Raw genomic sequence first — 19,518 nt, 5'->3', positions numbered from 1 at the left:
CTGATGAACTCTGCATTTGTTCACAATATCCACTGTGAAAATACTCACCAAAAATCTAAACTAATGACTTGGGAGATGGGAATTTAAATCTTACCAGAGAATTTGGGGAAAATTTAAATTCATTTGATTTAATAATATAGAATTAAATCAAAAAGACTAACCTCAGGAACAGTGACCATGAAACCACCAGATTGTAGTAAACATCATTCTAGTTCTTTAATGTTATAGTCATGGAGTCGTACTGGGTGGAAACAGGCCCTTTGGCCCGACTTCTCTACACCGACCAACATGTTCCATCTACACTGATCCCACCTGCCTACGTTTGGCCCATTTCTTTTAAATTTATCCTATCCACGTACCTGTCTAAATGATTCTTAAATGTTGCTATAGTTCCTGCTTCAACTACCCCCCAGCAGCTTGTTCTATACACCCAACACCCTTTTTGTGATAAAGTTATCCCTCAGGTTGCTACTGAATCTTTCCCCCTCATTTTAAACTGCTGTCCTATGGTTCTCAATTAACCTACCCTGAGCAAAATACTTTGTGCGTTTACCTGATCCATTTCTCATGATTTTGTACAACTCTACAAGATTAGCCCTCATCCTCCTGCGCTCTGAGGAATAGAGTCGTAGCCTGCTCAACCACTCCCTACGGCTCAGGCCCTCAAGTCCTGGCAACATCTTCATAAATCTTCTCTGCACATTTCTAGCTTCTTGTACAAGGAACAAAATCTGACATCCTCCTTGCAATTCCAGACACAAAGCAATGTGGTTGACTCAGATATTACCAATTGTGGTACTCAATGTATCAAATTTGCTACTTTAAATCACCATACTGTAAGTCATCACCATCTTTGGCTCTGAATTTGGATATAGCAAGTCGCTCCTCTTCCAGGTCAAAGGCCCTTCACAAACTCCTCGTGACTCGTGTTTAACTTGAGAGTGTTGTACCACTGACTAGCTGGATATGGATATGTTCACACGATAATACCTGGTAGCCAATACCCCTGACATCCACATTATAATTTCTGGTCCAGCAAAGAGGAACAAAAAAATCAATCAAGGCATTTGGCATTGAACAATGCCTGGAGACAGTTAAACCATCAAAGCTGCAACACAAGACTTCATGCTTGCTAACCAGTGCAAACAGCTAACAATAGAGCTAAGCAATCCTTTAACCAACAGATCAGATCAGGGAACTGCTACCTTATCACAATCAGTTGTGAATGTTGATGGAAAATTAAACAAATTGAAGTAATGATACAGCTTTATGGGACTTTGGTTAGACTGCAGTTCTGGTTGCTCCATTGCAGAAAGGACATGGAGGCTTTGGAAAGGGTGCAGAGGAGGTTTACCAGAATTATGCCTGGATTAGGGGGGCATTAGCTACAGGGAGAGGTTGGACAGACAGATTGTTTATTCTGGTACGCTGGAGGTTGCAGGGAGACCTGAGAGAAGTATAAACAATTATGAGAAATATACAAAGAGTAGACAGTCAGAATCAGAATACAGTCAGAATTCTTCATTACTTGGATGGGAAAAAAAATCAAATACTACAGGGTATATCTCTATGGTGAGAGGGGCAAAGTTTAAAGGAGATGAGTGGGGCAAGTTTTTGCTTTAAATATGCAGGTGGTGAGTGCCTGGAATGTAATGATGAGTAGTAGATGAAGCAGCTGTGGTGGTCACATTTAAAAGTCTTTGGATCGACACGAGGCTATACAGGAAATGGAGGGAGATGGGTTACGTGCAGGTAGATAAATGATGGTCTTGGCATCATATTCGGCATAGACATTGTGGGCCGAAGGGCATATTCTTGAACTGTACTGTTCGATGTTCTATGCTAATGGAATGAGAAAGCTCCATCTTCAGAGAGATGAAACATAACACACGAATGCTAAAGACTAAAGCATTTGCAACCGTACCCCACAGTGCGAAGTCCTCAGCCTAACTATTTCAACCGCTTCAATCAATCTTTCTTTCATCGTAAGGACAGAAAAGGGACGTTCATTTATGACTACATAGTATTCAACACGATTCACAACAACGGAAAATAAAGGAGCCCACGGTGGATACAGAAGCCCGAGGGAACATTCAGGCATGGACAGATAGGTCACAGGTAATATCCTGCCACAAGTATCCAGACATTACATCTTCATGAAATAGAATTCCAAAGTGGAACCATAGTCAAAAATCAAGTACATATAAACCAGCAACCACTGTTACTTTCGTTAACATGTTAATCCAGAAAGTTTCATATACATAGGATATTAAGCCTTAATTAGGACAGCTTTATAATTTACATACCCTACATAGCAATTAAAATTCAGGAAACAATTCAGCAGACAGTTTATTTTAAAAGAAATAACAGGCATAGGATGATGTCAACCTTCCCATACTTTAAAATTTTCCAGAAGCATTGTTAAGTACATGCAGGGGTTAATGATGTGAATATGCCGTGCAGCATTTCACTAGTCTGTTATGATTAGCAGCTAAAGTCACAAGAGAACTTACCTTATTTTCATTACAGTAACTTGGAAACAACAAAATCTTAAACACAATAGCCACATTAATAATTCCATTGATATATCTAGCACTATTATTGGGATATCAGGGGGCAAATCGATTTACCGGTCTTTCCTTGCTGTTCTTCCTTTTTCTGCCATTGTTTCTTGACTTTTCTAGTTTCGGTTATTGAAGAATCTATCCAGGCACTACCTGAATTATCACTCCCGTCATCTTTATTTGCAATTGCATTCGCCTCCATCTCTTCAGACACTGTCTCTTCCTCAATAGGGCTCATACTTCGTTTGCTCGCCATTGGATTTGCTCTACAATTGGGGGGGGGGGGGGGGGGAGAAAGGGGAAGGATGAATGTTTATGTACAAATGCCAAGTGAGCAACAATACTAATCCCAACACTATGCACACTTCCATGCTCCTCATTCAAGTAACACATTCCTTCTACCATTTAATGCACAGATGATCCTCTGCCGTCTAAGTTTGACTGAAATCAAGAGTGGTTTTTCTGGAAACCGCTGTTTTGGAACAGAGCACCACACCATGCAAACTTTCAATGAGCAAAGTGATTGATTCCAGTGACAGGCAGCACAGTGGCGCAGCGGTAGAGTTGCTGCCTTACAGCTCCAGAGATCCAGGTCCGATCCTGACTACCAGTGCTACCTGTATAGTTTGTACGTTCTCCCTGTGACCATGCGCGTTTTTCTCCAGGCGCTCCAGTTTCCTCCCACACTCCAAAGACGTACAGGTTAGCTAGCTTTGGTAAAAATCGTAAATTGTCCTCAGTGTGTAGGATAATGTTAGCGTGCAGCGATTGCAGGTCAGCGTGGACTCTGTGGGCTGAAGGGCCTGTTTCTGCACTCTCTCGAAACTAAACCTCTGCAATCTGATTTTGACTGAAATCAAAAGTGGTTTATAGGAAACAGTGTACACAGCTGCTGTGATTCAACAGAGCACCCACCTTCTGAAGGGCAGAAGATGGGCAATGGACCATCCTAGCCAGTGATGCTATTATCTCACAAATGAATAAGAAAAGCAATGTGGATTAATCTAAACAAACAGCAATTCGAAGGAGCAAGAAGCAACTTAACAGTCAAGGTCATCAGAAAACAGATTCAAAATGTACTACTGATAAGATTTTTTTGGCACAATTTTCAAACGTGCTGTTCTAAATAAAAACTTGACTTTGCAAGTACATCTTGTCCACCAATTAAAATTTTAGACCGCTGCCATGCAAACTATCAATAAGCTAAGTGCTCGAGTCCCGTGCTGGGCTGCAAAGTGGCACAGGGCTGGAGTTGCCAGAGACTAGGTTCAATCCTGACTACAGGTGCTGTCTGTATGGAGTTTGTACGTTCACCCTACGACCGCTTGGGCTTTCTCTGGGTGGTCTGGTTTACTCCCACACTCAAAGGTCATACAGGCTTGTAAATTAATTGACCAGTAAAAGTTGCAAATTGTTCCCAGTGTGGTGTTTGGGGTGATAACTGCTCGGCGCGGACTGTGGGCAGAATGGCTTGTAGCGCTAAAGTCTAAAGGAAAGCACTGGTTAAATTAACCAAAAGGTTGCATCCGAATAAGTTCTTTTACTTTCTTCAGAAAATATAGGTGCACATTTCAAGATGATAGACCATTGAATGGATTGAATCCTGTGTGATTAAATGAGTATTCTGCTTATCTAAATTAGATGAAAAATCGCAAAAATATATAGACCTTCATTTGGAACAAAACTGTTAATAGATGATCTGCAACAGATGGTTTCCTAACACTCAAAGATACAGAAACTAAGGATCAAGTTTACATTGACAATTACAACGGTGGCGCAGCAGTAGAGTTGCTGCCTTACGGCACAAGAAACCCAGGTTTGATCCTGACCACTGGTGCTGTCTATACGGAGTTTGTACGTTCCCCGTGATCACATGGGTTCCTCTGGGTGCTCCAGTTTCCTGCCACACTCCAAAGACGTATAGGTTTGTAGGTTAATTGGCTTCAGTAAAAATTGTAAACTGTTCCCAATGTGTAGGATAGTGCCTGTGCATCTACAGGGGTGATTGGCGCAAACTCAGTGGAGGACCCGTTTCCACGCTGTATCTCTAAATTCTAAAGACCCAAAGAATGGACTGATATGGTCACCTTTTCTCTCCAATAACTTTCGACTAAAGAATTAAAAGAAAACGACTTCTTAATCCAAACATTTAGGGAACATTTTTAATGAATTGCTCAACTACTTTGCACAGAACAATTTTTCTGTTACAGTAAATCTTAATCACATTCTTAGGAACAGGTTCTACCCCCGTTATCAGGCTTTTGAATGGTCCTTCCGTAAGCTAGGGTACTGTCCTATTCATCTAAGGTATCACAAAATGCTGGAGTAACTCAGCAGGTCAGGCAGCATCTCACGAGAGAAGGAATGGGTGATGTTTCGGGTCGAGACCCTTCTTCAGACATTCATCTATACTCCACTGTGGACATTGAACTTTGTCTATAGAACTAATGCACTACAATGCTGAGAACTATATTCTGCACCTTGTGCCTCTTGCTCTATCTATTGTACTCGAGTTTGACTTGATTGTAGTTTTGTGGGGTATATCTGATCTGCTTGGATAGCATGCAAAACACACCTTTTAGATTTCGCAATACAGCGTGGAAACAGACCCTTCAGCACACCGAGTTCATGCTGACCAACAAGCAGTCACCCAAACACTAGTTCCATCCTAAACACGAGGGACAGTTTTCAGAAACCAATGGACCTACAAGCCTGCATGTCTTTGGGATGTGGGAGGAAACCGGAGAAAACCCATTCAGTCACAGGGAGAATGAGCAAACGCCACACAACAGCATCAGAGGTCAGTATTGAACAAGGGTCTCTGGCGCTGTGAAACAACTACCGCTGCACCACTTTTCACTGTACGTTGGTAGTGATAATAAATCTAAAATAATCAGGTTAAAAGTCTGCTAACACTCAGAGGGAGCAAGGTTAGTTACCTGAATGATTTGCTGGAAACCTTGTTTCCAAACTGCACTCCTCTAAAATGGATAAGCAAAGTGATCTTGTGAATGTGACACATAGATCGTGGAATGTCTCAGACACCAGAAAAGCATGAGCGAATGCATTTCAGCATTCAGTGTATATGCATAGGAGCTTCCATTTAAAGTACTGTTCTCCTCCGGGGTGCTCTGGATATCTTAAGGTAATCATCATCTATTGTGTAATGGTGCTGGAATGGTCTCATCGACAGCTTCCCTCACCCCTGATTCTCAGTCTGAAGAAGGGTCTCGACCTGAAACGTCACTTCTTCCTTTTCTGCAGAGATGCTGCCTGACCCGCGGAGTTATTCCAGCATTTTGTGTCTATCTTCGGTCTCATCGACATTGTTGTATCTGATGCTACAAAAACATGTTCTACGACCAATCGCATGTTTCACAAGCTGCACCAGTTGGCAGGCAAAGCTTCTGGCTGTAGATCAGCACCAAAGCCAGTACAAACTACTATATTCTGCATTATTCCTTAGCACTGCAGGAGTCACACTTACACTGGACGGATATTTCATGTCATTGCATCAGGGTTTGATTGTAAAAAACCCCAATAAATTGAAAAAATACGCACTGGTAATATCTCTTCTTAGGATTTGATATATAATATCTGTGCCCAGTTCCACGCTTAAAATACTCTGCTAGTCCCCAGTCAGTACAGAGCAATGAACTGAAAAGATCCACTGGCTTCAATATGACTGAACTTTTAAGTACTATATATTCATTATTTTTAGGTAAGGGGCGGCAAGGTGGCGCAGCGGTAGAGTTGCTGCCTTACAACACCAGAGGCCCGGATTTGATCCTGACTACGGGTACTATCTGTATGGAGTTTGTACGTTCTCCCTGTGACCGCGTGGGCTTCCTCCCACATTCCACACAGGTCTGCAGGAATACAGGTTTGTAGGTAAAAATTGTAAATTGTCCCTAATGTGTAGGATAGGGCTTGTGTTGGGGAAAATAGCTAGTCGGCACAGACTCGGTGGGCCGAAGGGCCTGTTTCCACACTGTATCTCCAAATTAAACTAAAAGTACTCCATTCAAGAACTGATCAATTCCAACTAGATTGAGAGGAAGAAAATTTAGCAAAAGCAATTAGATGCCAGTGGCTTTTGTTCAATGGGCATCTGAGGATACCAGTGGACTTTATTATAATTAATGTTTTGTGTTATTATAAGAACAAATTACGTCTTTTCCTTAAAACTTCAAAGGTTGCGGTCAGTAATTGAATCATTAAGAGACTTTTTGTAACCAATTTCGTTATATTCCCTTAAGGAATTAGTAAATCAGTAAATGATTTGCACAGGCACAGGAGGATTTTTTGAGCACTGTAGGTGTATAACAAAATAATAAAAACATGTGTGAAATCTCTCTGTTGCCATAACTTATGCAATCACGAGAATGCTGTTAAGATCAGTAATGCTCGACAAAGCAGGACGGCGATTAATGACAAATCACCGTTTTTAGATGAAGCACCTCAAGGAAGGAATGTTAGCTGGAGGATCAGGGCATCTCTATAAGGCTTTGGTTAGGCTGCATTTGGAGTATTGAGTGCAGCTCTGGTTGCCCCATTAGAGGAAGGATGTGGAGGCTTTGGGGAGGGTGCAAAGGCAGTTTATCAGAATAATGCCTGGATTAAGAAGGTTTCAGCTACAAGAGGGGTTGTATAAACGTGGAATGTTTTATCTGGAATGTAAGAGGTTGATAAGAGACTTGATAGTATATAAAATTATGAGAGGCACAGATAGGGTAGACAGTCAAAACCCCCCCACCCCCAAGGTGGAAAAGTCCAACATTAGAGGGCATAAGGCGAGGCAGAAAGTGTAATGGAGATGTGCAGGGCAAGTTTTTGTTCAAAAAGGGATGGGGTCTTGGAAAGCATTGTCACAGGTGGTGGTGGTGGAGGAGGCAGATATGGTAGTGGCGTTTAAGAAGTTTTTAGATTCGCACATGGAAGTGCAAGGAATAGTAAGAATAGATCATGTACAGGCAGATGAGATCAGTTGAACTTGGCACCATGTTCAGCACAAATGTTGTTTTCCGTGCTGTACTGTTCTATAACATATAACATATAACAACTACAGCATGGAAACAGGCCTGTCCGGCCCTACCAGTCCACGCCGACCATTCTCCCTGACCTAGTCTCATCTACCTGCACTCAGACCATAACCCTCCAATCCCCTCCTATCCATATACCTATCCAATTTACTCTTAAATAATAAAATCGAGCCAGCCTCCACCACTTCCACCGGAAGCCCATTCCATACAGCCACAACCCTCTGAGTAAAGAAGTTCCCCCTCATGTTACCCCTAAACCTTTGTCCCTCAATTCTGAAGCTATGTCCCCTTGTTGGAATCTTCCCCACTCTCAAAGGGAAAAGCCTACCCACGTCAACTCTGTCCGTCCCTCTCAAAATTTTAAAAACCTCTATCAAGTCCCCCCTCAACCTTCTACGCTCCAAAGAATAAAGACCCAACCTGTTCAACCTCTCTCTGTAGCCTAAGTGCTGAAACCCAGGCAACATTCTAGTAAATCTCCTCTGTACCCTCTCCATTTTGTCGACATCCTTCCTATAATTTGGCGACCAGAACTGCACACCATACTCCAGATTTGGCCTCACCAATGCCCTGTACAATTTCAACATTACATCCCAACTTCTATACTCGATGCTCTGATTTATAAAGGCAAGCATACCAAACGCCTTCTTCACCACCCTATCCACATGAGATTCCACCTTCAGGGAACAATGCACAGTTATTCCCAGATCCCTCTGTTCCACTGCATTCCTCAATTCCCTACCATTTACCCTGTACGTCCTATTTTGATTTGTCCTACCAAAATGCAGCACCTCACACTTATCAGCATTAAACTCCATCTGCCATCTTTCAGCCCACCCTTCCAAAAGGCCCAAGTCTCTCTGTAGACTTTGAAAATCTACCTCACTATCAACTACTCCACCTATCTTAGTATCATCTGCATATTTACTAATCCAATTTGCCACACCATCATCCAGATGTTCTATTTCCTCTCTTCTCTTCTCAAATAGTGCCTCGGGATCAACGGCAGCTAGTTGAACCAAGCACCAGATGAACATCTTAATACTTTACCAACACAGGCTGCATTCTGTGTCAGTGTAATGCTTCCTCCCTCGAGGGTTAGTCTGCTCATGCTGTGTTGGAGGATTACCAACTGGACTCCTGAAGTGCTAACGGACATATCTATTCGACCCGTCCCAGGTTAAATCCAATGTGGAAGCAAGGCTAGAAAATCTTGTGAATTTAAAATCAAGAAAAAGGCTTTTTGTTCCTTGCTGCTTATAGGAGACAATGTGTTAAAATATGCTGCAGTAATATTGCAAGTCTCAACTAACAGAATGTGTTAAGCCAGCACCAGAACTTTTTTTTTTTGGAAAGTGTACACTGCAAGGACTTGCAGAAATTCTTAACCCATTATTGCCACGTTTAAGTATCTACCATTTTATATTTTTCTTCTCAGAATATCAGTCGATATTTTTCTTCTTCTGTTGACAGGTGGCAGCTGTGGCTCGTACAAACATACAAATTGGGAGCAGGGATAAGCCATTTGGCCCTTCAAACCTGCTATGCCATGGCTGATCCGATTACAACTTCGTCATTATATTCCTGCCAATCCCGGATAAACTTTATCCCTTCATTTATGAAGAATCGTCAGTCCTAACAATATTGAAAGACTTTGCTATGAGGGAAGTTAAATGAGCAACTTTACTTTTAAACAAGAACCCCTTGTTTCAAATTATTCCACAAGAAGAAACATCTCTGCCACATCCATCCTGTCACAACCACACAGGAACTTGAATTTCAATCAAGTTATATCATGCTTTAGACTTGAGATACAGCGCAGAATCAGGCCCTTCGGCCCACTGAGACCACGCTGACCGGTGATCACCCCATACACTAGCATTATCCTACACACCAGGAACAATTTTTCAACTTACCGATGCCAATTAACCTACAAATGCATGCCTTTGGCGTATGGGAGGAAACTGTAGCACTCAAAGAAGACCCACGGGGTCATGGGGAGAATGCACAAACACCATACAGACAGCACCAGTAGTCAGGATTGAACCAGGGTCTCTGGCGCTGTAAGGCAGCAACTCTACCGCTGTGCCACCATGCCATCAGAGACTCTTCAAACATCCAACAAATACAAGTCTAACGTGTCCAACCACTCCACAGAAGACAAATATCCATTCCAGATATGAGATGAACTACATCCAGTGCCTTCACATGCTTCCTTAAATAAAGAAACCAATGCCATAGACACAAAGAAACTGCAGTTGCTAGAATCTTGCATTGAACACAGGAGATCAGGCAGCATCCGTTGTATTCAAATACCCTCACCATAATCAACAACATTGTTCACTTTCCTATTCACTTGCTGTATTTCAGTATTAAGATACCTATAGTAATAAAGCACGTGAGCTGATTGAAAAATTGACTGTAATTCCTAAACAAGGTATTGAGGGGAATCCACTGTAAATGCTGAACTTTTTTCATGTTATTGGAGCAGATATAGGCCATTCAGCCCATCAAGTCTACTCCATTCATTTATGGCTGATCGATCTCTCCCTCAGCCCCGTTCTTCTGCCTTCTCACCATAACTCCTGACACCCGTACTAATCAAGAATCTATCAATCTCCGCTTTAAAAATATCCATTGACGGCCTCCACAGCCGGCTGTGGCAATGAGTTCCACAGATTCAGCACCCTCTGACTAAAGAAATTCCTCCTCACCTCCTTTCTAAAGGTACGTCCTTTTATTCTGAAACAGTACCCTTTATTGTTCAGCAAACTTCAATGAGCTCCCCGCCTCATCCTTCTAAACTCCAGCAAGTACAGATCCAGTGCCATCGAAGGTATCACAAAAAACTGGAGCATCTCAGGAGAGAAGGAATGGGTGACATTTCGGGTCAAACCCCTCTTCAGACTGATGTCAGGGGAGGGGACGGGACAAAGAAAGGATGTAGTTGGAGACTGGAAGACAGTGGGAGAACTGGGAAGGGGGGGAAGAGAGGGACAGAGGAGTTATCTAAAGTTAGAGTGCCGTCAATCGCTCATCATTCGTTAATCCAATCATTCCAGGAATCATTCTCGTAAACCTCCTCGAGACCCTGTTTTAACCCCAGCACATCCTTCCTCCGATATGGGGCTCAAAACTGGTTACAATATTCAGGCATGTGAGTGAGGTAAAAAAAAAAGAGGAAAAGGGCCGAGCGTTTGCGCGAGATGTACCGCGGGGGTAAAAAAATTGGAGGGTTTTTTGGAAATTTTACACACAAAATTACCAGTTTCAAGCCTCTCAGTGCATTTCAAAGTAAAAACGGACATTACAAAATAATGTGAATGTCACTGTATACTAATAACATTATTATTTTAATTCATTTAGTTATATAATCTTGCACTAAAATTTAATATTACTCTTTACAGTTCCACCACAGATTTTCTAGCACTCTTGGTTCCAGAGCTTTGCTGGTTTATCCAGCCGGCCAAGGAAGTTGGCTAAGGGGGTAGATGTGCTGGCTCCAGCTGGGCTGGAGTTCCAGAGCCCCGGCCGCAGGTTACAAATTCAATCCACTAATCGGCCGTGGAAGTCCCGATGAGGTCGAGATTGGCTGCCTTGCCCAGCCTATGTGCCACATTTTCAAGGAGACTTCCAGGGCGGGTGGATTTCAAGTGGGCTCTCGTAATTTTGTCCGGATTTCAATGATTAGCGGCTATTTCTCGCTGAACCCCTAGCAACCTCTAGCAGAACCCTAGTTTCGGGGAACCCTGGTTGAGATTTTCTTTTTTTTTCTCTCTTTCTTTTTTTCGATCCGATTTCTCCGTTGGTAAACGCGATTTTGGCAAAGTGAAAAACGCTGAAATCATGCAAAAAGGGCGGAAAATGGACTTAAAAAACGCGGAAACGCAGAAAATTCACATGGCTGAATATTCCAATGCGGTCTGACCAGTGCCGTAGAAAGTTTTCAAACAGGAAGGAAGCTGGAAAGGGAAATTCTGAAGTATTTGTTTATGCCAGCACAAACTTCTTCTGGATCCCTGCTGTGTGACAATTCTCAGCAAAGTATTAAGTTAGCACATAGATAAGATGACGACTCCACCATGTCCTGCTCTGACCTCAGCATACATTTGGTAAAGTAAACATCAGGGGAAGTATTTGTTGTTGAGTTTAGATTGCTTCGAATTGCAAGCATTCTTCCATCAAAGCATCTTTTGTTGTGCAACAGCTGGGACTTCAAAATTGCAGCAGAGTACAAACAGGAGATAGAACCATCAAAATGGAAGGTTGTGCCAATCAAACCGTTGAAGCTGGATTATAAGGTGGGCAGAGAGAATGGGGGGAAACTTGCACAAGTCATAGACGGAGCATCCTGATAGTTCACTGTGGCATGTTCTGGTTAGAATTATCTGGAGTTAGAGATGAAGTATTCTCCAAACAAAATTCATCAAACAGGGGAGAGATAGAGAGAGAGCGCACAAGATTGATATTGTGCCAGGAGCTGTAGTTAAGGGGTTCCGCTGTCCAAATGCTAGACCACAAAGCTATACAGAATGCAGAGCTACTACTTGAGTGCAACCGTTTGTAATATGTTCATAAGTTATAGGAGCAGAATTAAGCCATTCAGCCCATTAGGTCTACTCCGCCGATAGACACAAAAAGCTGGAGCAACTCAGCGGGACAGGCAGCATCTCTGGAGAGAAGGAATGGGATGCTGCCTGTCCCGCTGAGTTACTCCAGCATTTTGTGTCTATCTTCGGTTTAAACCAGCATCTGCAGTTCCTTACATATTAGGTGTACTCCGCCATTCAATCATGGCTGATCTATATTTTCCTCTCCTGCCTATTGCCCATAACCTTTGACACCCTTACTAATCAAGAATCTGTCAATCTGCACCTTAAAAATACCCAATGACTTTGCCTCTTTTGGCCAGGTTCATTGATAGGAAAGGTTCAGAGGCATATAGGCCACACACTGACAGGCAGAACTAGAGTTTGGTCTGATGTATACATCAGAGAGACCAAACGTAGACTGGGCGATTGTTTAGCTGAACACCTTCCACCTGGACGTACGTGATCTCCCGATTGCTAAACACTTTAATTCCCCTTCCCATTCCCGCACTGACCTTTCTGTCCTAGGCCTCCTCCATTGTCAGAATGAGGCTAAACACAAATTGGAGGAACAGCATCTCATATTTCGCTTGGGCAGCTTACCACCCAATGTTATGAATATTAATTTCTCCAACTTCAAGAAGACCCTGTATTCCCTCTCTCTCCATCCCGCCCCCCACCCAAACCAGCTTCTTATGTTCACCCAGAAAACAGCCTGATTCCTTTATCATTGTTACTTTTTTGCATGGCTTTCATTCATTGTTCTATATCTCTCGACATCGTCTATATCTCCCGTTTCCATGCCTTCAGTCTGAAGAAGAGCCTCGACCCGAAACATCACCCATTCCTTCTCCCCAGCATTTTGTCTATCTTTGGATTAGTTGTCAGTTCAGTTTAGTGATGCAGTGTGGAAATAGGCCCTTCGGCCCACCAGCTATCCCCGTACACTAGCACTATCCTGCATGCTAGGGACAATTTACACTTTACTGAAACCAATTAAGCTACAAACGTGTAAGCCTTTGGAGTGTGGGAGGAAACCGGAGCACCCGGAGAAAAACCATGTGGTCACGGTGAGAACGTACAATCTCCGTACAGGCAGCACCCATGATCAGGATCAAACCCGGGTCTCTGGCAGTGCAAGGCAACAACTCTACTGCTGCACCATCGTGCTGCTGTAAGATAACTAAAAACAATACTACCCTTTTATTTGCTGTGCTCATTTTAACCACTTTCAATAGTGGAAAGCTCAACACTCCTCAGGCACTAGAAAAGCAAGCACACCTTTGATATGTCGTATGTATATTCGACATTGCACAGGGATAAGATTAAATATAAATGCAAAATCTGCAAGGATGGAACAGATCCCAAAGCCCCCAACTGTACCCTCCCAGGTGCTGTAGACAGAACAAAAGATGAAGGATGTAGAGCAATGTAGATTATCATTTTATCGTTGGATGCTTCGTTGTCACCTTCCCCTAAGCTAACAATTATCTATTCTACATTTTCCTTCATCAGCATCCCCTTTGAAGTCTTGTTTTCACACCTTACATTCTTTATCTCTGCTTCTCCCTCTCCCGACTCAGTCTGAAGACCCGAAACGTCACCCATTCCTTCCATCCAGAGATGCTGCCTGTCCTGCTGAGTTACTCTAGCATTTTGTGTGTATCTTCAATGTAGATCACCAGTATTAATGTCTGGAGACAAGGGATAGTGGAATCTTGAGCAAAACATGAAGCGCTAGAAGAACTCGCAGGCCTGTCCTGCGAGTTCTTTGGGGAGAATGGATAGGCAACGTTCCATACTCTCTCACTGCTCCCCCTCTGTGATTTCTCCTGCCCTCCTGCTCTACGACCACATTTTGAAAAGGTCTCCTCCAGTGCCATAGTGAGGCCCACCGGAAATTGGAGGAACAGCACCTCATATTTCGCCTGGGCAGCTTGCAGCCCAGCGGTATGAACATTGACTTCTCCAACTTTAGATAGTTCCTCTGTCCCTCTCTTCCCCTCCCAGATCTCCCACTGTCTTCCTGTCTCCACCTATATCCTTCCCTTGTCCCGCCCCCCTGACATCATTCTGAAGAAGGGTCTCGACCCGAAACGTCACCCATTCCTTCTCTCCTGAGATGCTGCCTGACCTGTTGAGTTACTCCAGCATTTTGTGAATAAATACCTTCGAGATGGTCAGGTTTAGTGTTCGATTTAGAGATACAGCAAGGAAACAGGCCCTTTGGCCCACCAAGTCTATGCGTACCATTAATCACCAGTTCACACCAGCTTTATTTTATGCCACTTTTGCACGCGTTTCCTACATGCTAGAGGCTATTTAGAGAGGTTAATAAACAGACAATCCCACACATCTTTGGGACACGAGAGGAAATGTGAGCACCCACAGAAAACCCATGCAGTCACGGGGACACCATGTAAACCCACACAGACAGCACCAGAGGTCAGGATTGAACTTGCGTCACTGGCGCTGTGACGCAGCAGCTCAACCGGTGTGCCACTGTGCCGTCCTACTTAACTCAAGTTACTTCAAGTCTAACATGTGGTTGGAAAGTTACTAGGGTATTCTGAGGAATCATATATACGCGTATTTTAATGAACAAGGGCCATACGTTTGGGGGGGGGGGGGGGGTAGTGTCTCACATCAGAGCTTTATTTTTGAAGATATGACCAAAAAGGTTGATGAGGGCAGAGCTGTAGGCATTGTATGTATGTATTCCAGCAGAGCAGTTGACAAGATTCCGCATGGAAGGCTGCTCTGGAATGTTAGATCGCACAGGAACCAAGCAGAGATAGCTGACTGGATAGAAAATTGGCTTCATGGAAGGAAGCAGAGGGTGATGGTGGAAGGTTGCTTATTTGGACTGGAGGCCTGTGACTAACGGTGAGCACTGCTTGACCGACTGCGGTTTGTCATCTCTATCCTTGATTTGGATGAGAATGTACAAAGCAGGCGTAGCAAGTTTCCAAATGACACTAAAGTGGGTTGTATTGTATAGTTGTCAAAAATTGCAGCAGGATCTTGTTCGGTTGGGCATTTGGGTTAAGGAATGGTTGATAAAATTTAATACAGAGAAGTGCGAGGCGTTGTCTTTTGGAAAGTCTAACAAGGACCTACACAGTGAATGGCAGGGCTCTGGGGAGTGCTGCAGAGCAGAGAGATCTAGGAGTGTAGTTACTTTAAAATGATAGATAGGGTGGGCAAAAAGCCTTTCAGCACATAGGCCTTCATCAGTCAGAGTATTGAGCATAGAAGTTGGGAGGTCATGTTACAGTTGTACAAGTCGTTGGTGAAGCTACATTTAGAGTATCGTGTTCTGTTTTGGTCACTATGTTATAGGAATGTTGTCAAGCTGGAAAGTGTGCAAAGAAGATTTATGAGGAGGTTGAAGGACTCTAGGACCTGAGCTACAGGGAGAGCTTGAGCAGGCTAAGATTTTATTCCTTGGTTTCATGGGTTGATCTTATAGAGGTGTACAAGATCGTGAGAGTAGATCAGGTAAATGAAGAGTCTTTTGCCCAGAGTAGGGGAATCAAGAACCTAAGGTTTAAGGTGAGGTGAGAAAGATTTAATAATAACCTGAGGGGTAAATTTATCTATTTATTTATCTGCACACAAAGAATGGAACGATCTGCTGGAGGTGTGGTTGAGGCACATACTATCATAACGTTTAAGAGGCATTGGGACAGGTAGGAAGGGTTTAGAGGGATATGGGCCTCACCTGCAGGTGGGGGTAGTTCAGATGGGGCATGTTGGTTGGCGTGGACATGTTGGTCGGCATGGGCATGTTGGATGGCGTGGGCAAGATGGGCCGAAGCACCTGTTTCCACGCGATACGGCTCTATCTATGACTAAGTTAGGATGTGTTAGTGCTAATCCGATGTGTAGAAGAAAGAACTTACCCCAGTTCTAATGAAGCATCTTTCACTTGGAACGTTTCCAGCACTTTTTGTTTCAGTTGCGAATGACTGTTGATAAATTAATTTACAAAGAGTGGGAATGTCAGAGGACAATCTAGAATTAGTATCTCTGACTTGTTTGAAAGTTAAAACAGTCAAAAGAGCAAAGACACTTGCTGAGGCAACAGATTTTTAGCTGCAGGGCATTGGTAACCAAGATGCAGGAGTGAAGGCATGCACAGCATCGAAAGTTTAGAAGTTCAAGTAGAAGCTTAAGGGGGAAATCAGAAAATAATGACAGAAAATAAACTCAAAGACAGATACAAGGACCGACGTTTTAGATTTTAAACAGTGATACGTATATTGTGTAAGTGAGAATGTACTTGTTGTGAACACTTGAAAACAACATTTTTCTGTAGCAGGTTAGAATATCACTTTTCCTTGCATTACATGCATAAATAAAAGTGGTAAACTTCCAATTTGGCATAGACAGGGAAGCCAGCGGAATATTTAACCACCCAAGATGGAAAAAGACCATAAGGCATAGGAGCAGAATTAGGCCATTCGGCCCATTGAATCTGCATTGCCTTTTGATCGTGGCTGATGTATTTTCCAGTGAACCCTATTCTCCTATCTTCTCCCCTTAACGTTTGACGCCCTTAATATTCAAGAACCTATTAATCTCCACACTAAAAATGTCCCGAATATTAAAGACTAGAGGGTATAGCTTTAAGATAAGGGGGGGGAAGTTGAAAGGAGATGGGCAGAGTAAGCTTTTTTTTCCATATAGAGAATGCTGGGTGCATTAAATGCGCTGCCAGGGGTGGTGGTGAAAACAGATACAATGGTGGTGCTTAAGAGGCTTTTAGATAGGCTCATGGATTTGCAGGGAATGAAGAGATGTAAATCATATGCAGGCAGGTGAGATTAGTTTATCTTGGCATTATGTTGGGGAAAGACACGGCAGACTGAGAGGCCTGATCTTTTGCTGTACTTTTCTATACTCTATGTTTGACAGGGCTATAAAATTATCTATACAAGATTGACTGCTTCAGATTCATTTCTTCTCTCATGGGAAAATATGTGAAGAGGCATGCAATGGAAAGCCTCTAATAGTACACGTTTCACACCAAGCACCAAAGGGGAAATCACTGGTAAATGACAGAAACATTGGAAATCAGGAGTATGGAACGATGACCATTTGAACCTGCCCCACTATCTAAACAAGATCATGGCAGATTCCACACCTTAATTCCAGCAACTTTTGACACTGCACTGAATTCTCATCAAATACTGCATTTGGTCTTCTTAAAAGAGATTATTCACTCCACAAAACAAATCTTCATTCAATTCTCAAGTCTCAATTTTGGTAATAAGTATCGTGACGGGCTGCATGATGGCCTGGCATGGCAATGCCAACACACAGGAACACATGAAGGTGCAGAGAGTGGTTGACGCAGCCCTGTCCATCATGGCCATATCCCTCCCTTCCATCAAAAGCATCTACACGAGGCAATGGCTCAAGAAGGTGGCATCTACCATCAAGAATCCCCCCACTTCACCCCATTACCACTAGGCATATGGTAGAGAAGCCTGATGTCCTACATCACCAGGTTTAGAAACAACTATATTCCTGCAACTTTCAGATTCTTGAGCCAAATTGCACAACACTAATCCTACCTCGACAGCAGAATACAGTAGAACCTCGTGCACTACATTAACTTTTTTTTGCTAAATCTGTTTTGCACTAATGTTTTAATTCCAGTCTTTTCTCTTTGTGCAATTTACGCGTAATTTATGCGTTGTCCAAGTCTACGTGCCTGTAATGCTGCTGCAAACTAGATTTTCATTGTACCTGTACCTCACCATATTTGGGCATATGACAATGAACTCAACATGATTTGGTGGCTGCAACAAATCTACCTCAACTCACAAATACTTAACAGTTTAATGACTTGGATGGATTGCCATGGCCACAACTTTAATACCATACTGCTGTCTATAGTAGGTGCATTTATGCTGGGATTCATTCAGAAGAGAACTAAAACCAACATGTTGATTTACATTTATTTAAATATTCCCATTTGAGAGAATTAAGGCACAAGTTACCAACATGAAGCAACTGAAGAAAGTGGACACTGAATTCTGCAGGCAACTATAAACCATTCAAGTGACAATTACTGCTTCACACTAGACAATATAGATTACTACCCGAATGTCATGTCTTGAAAATCAAAACATCAAAACTTATTGAAAAATTGCCAACGTATTCCTGTGCAGAAATAACCCCAAAATACAAGTCATACCCACAAGCAAAAGCCTCAAGTTGCATCTTACAAGCATGCTCACTTTCTATACCCACCCTTTTTAACTTCAAACTGGCAAATAAGAGTTATTTGTAAAAAAAATGACTTCATAAAAATGATTCATAACATTTTGTCAGCTTTGCAAACTGTGAATTCAAATTAGAGCATAATTAATTTAGGGGATTTTATTTTAAATCAGATTCTACCTCAGCCATTTCAGTGAAGTCCCAAGTTCTTCCAATACAACTATTAATCACTCACACTGTTGACAAGTTAACATTTTCCAAGCTACATGTTTAATTAGAAAGTACAAATGTGTCAGAAGAGCCAAGTTAAATTGCTTTTGTATTCCCCTTGCTCATATTCCCTTTATGGTTTTGCATTCTATATTCCGAAAGACAATGATTACTATAACTAGCAATGCAGGAGAGCATTCATGGAACACGTCCATTTTGAAATATGGTTTTGAGTCAAGTGTCTCACACTGGAAATTTAAAACCGTAAGTTGCAATTTTAGTAATTAAAAATACAAGACCTGCAACTGAATGTTTTCATCTCAATTTACAGAAATCCAATTACTAATGACTCTGGGCAATTCATTCACCAAACAAGGATGTTGGCACCCTAAGGCACATTTACCCATGTAAATATGCTTTCTTAGATTGATACTGAAAGCAAATAAATTCATGTCATAGGAGCAGAATGAGGCCATTCGCCCCAACGTCTACGCCATTCAATCAAGGTTGATCTATCTTTCCCTCTCAACCCCATCATTCTCCTGCCTTCTCCCCGCAACCCCTTGACAATCAAGAACCTAGCAATCTCCACCTTAAAAATATCTATTGACTTGGCCTGCACATCCTTCTGTGGCAATGAATTCCACAGATTCACCCTCTGATTAAAGAAATCCTTCCTCTTCTTTCTAAAGGTCCGCCCTTTCATTCTCAGGCTATGGCATCCGGTCCTTGACTGTCCCACTAGTGGAAACATCCTCTCATGTCCACTCTATCCAGGAAAACCTTGGAAGAATAAGAACTAATCTCATTGAAGCATATTAAATTATTTAGGGGATTGACAGGGTAGATGCAGATGACGTTTTTATTGCCTACAACCAG

The 19,518-nt window shown here is 42.5% G+C and overlaps 1 protein-coding gene across 4 annotated transcripts in view; it reads right to left on the bottom strand.

Moving 5' to 3' along the window:
* Positions 1–19,518, bottom strand: part of parn (poly(A)-specific ribonuclease (deadenylation nuclease)) — a 127,654-nt gene that overhangs the window by 8,936 nt on the left and 99,200 nt on the right. For 3 of the 4 annotated variants that reach the window (XM_078418153.1, XM_078418154.1, XM_078418156.1), the window contains exons 23-24: positions 16,101–16,166; positions 2,631–2,830 (exon numbers count right to left, since the gene is read on the bottom strand). In XM_078418153.1, coding sequence (XP_078274279.1) covers positions 2,631–2,830; positions 16,101–16,166 — 266 coding nt within the window. The remainder of the gene's footprint in view (positions 1–2,630; positions 2,831–16,100; positions 16,167–19,518) is intronic. The other variant, XM_078418155.1, reaches the window with a different exon arrangement.

This window comes from Rhinoraja longicauda, chromosome 21 (genome assembly GCF_053455715.1).
Source record: "Rhinoraja longicauda isolate Sanriku21f chromosome 21, sRhiLon1.1, whole genome shotgun sequence".
In the NCBI taxonomy this organism is placed as follows: domain Eukaryota; kingdom Metazoa; phylum Chordata; class Chondrichthyes; order Rajiformes; family Arhynchobatidae; genus Rhinoraja; species Rhinoraja longicauda.
The sequence above is the reverse complement of the archived record's forward strand: the minus strand, read 5'-3'. Positions and strand labels throughout refer to the sequence as shown.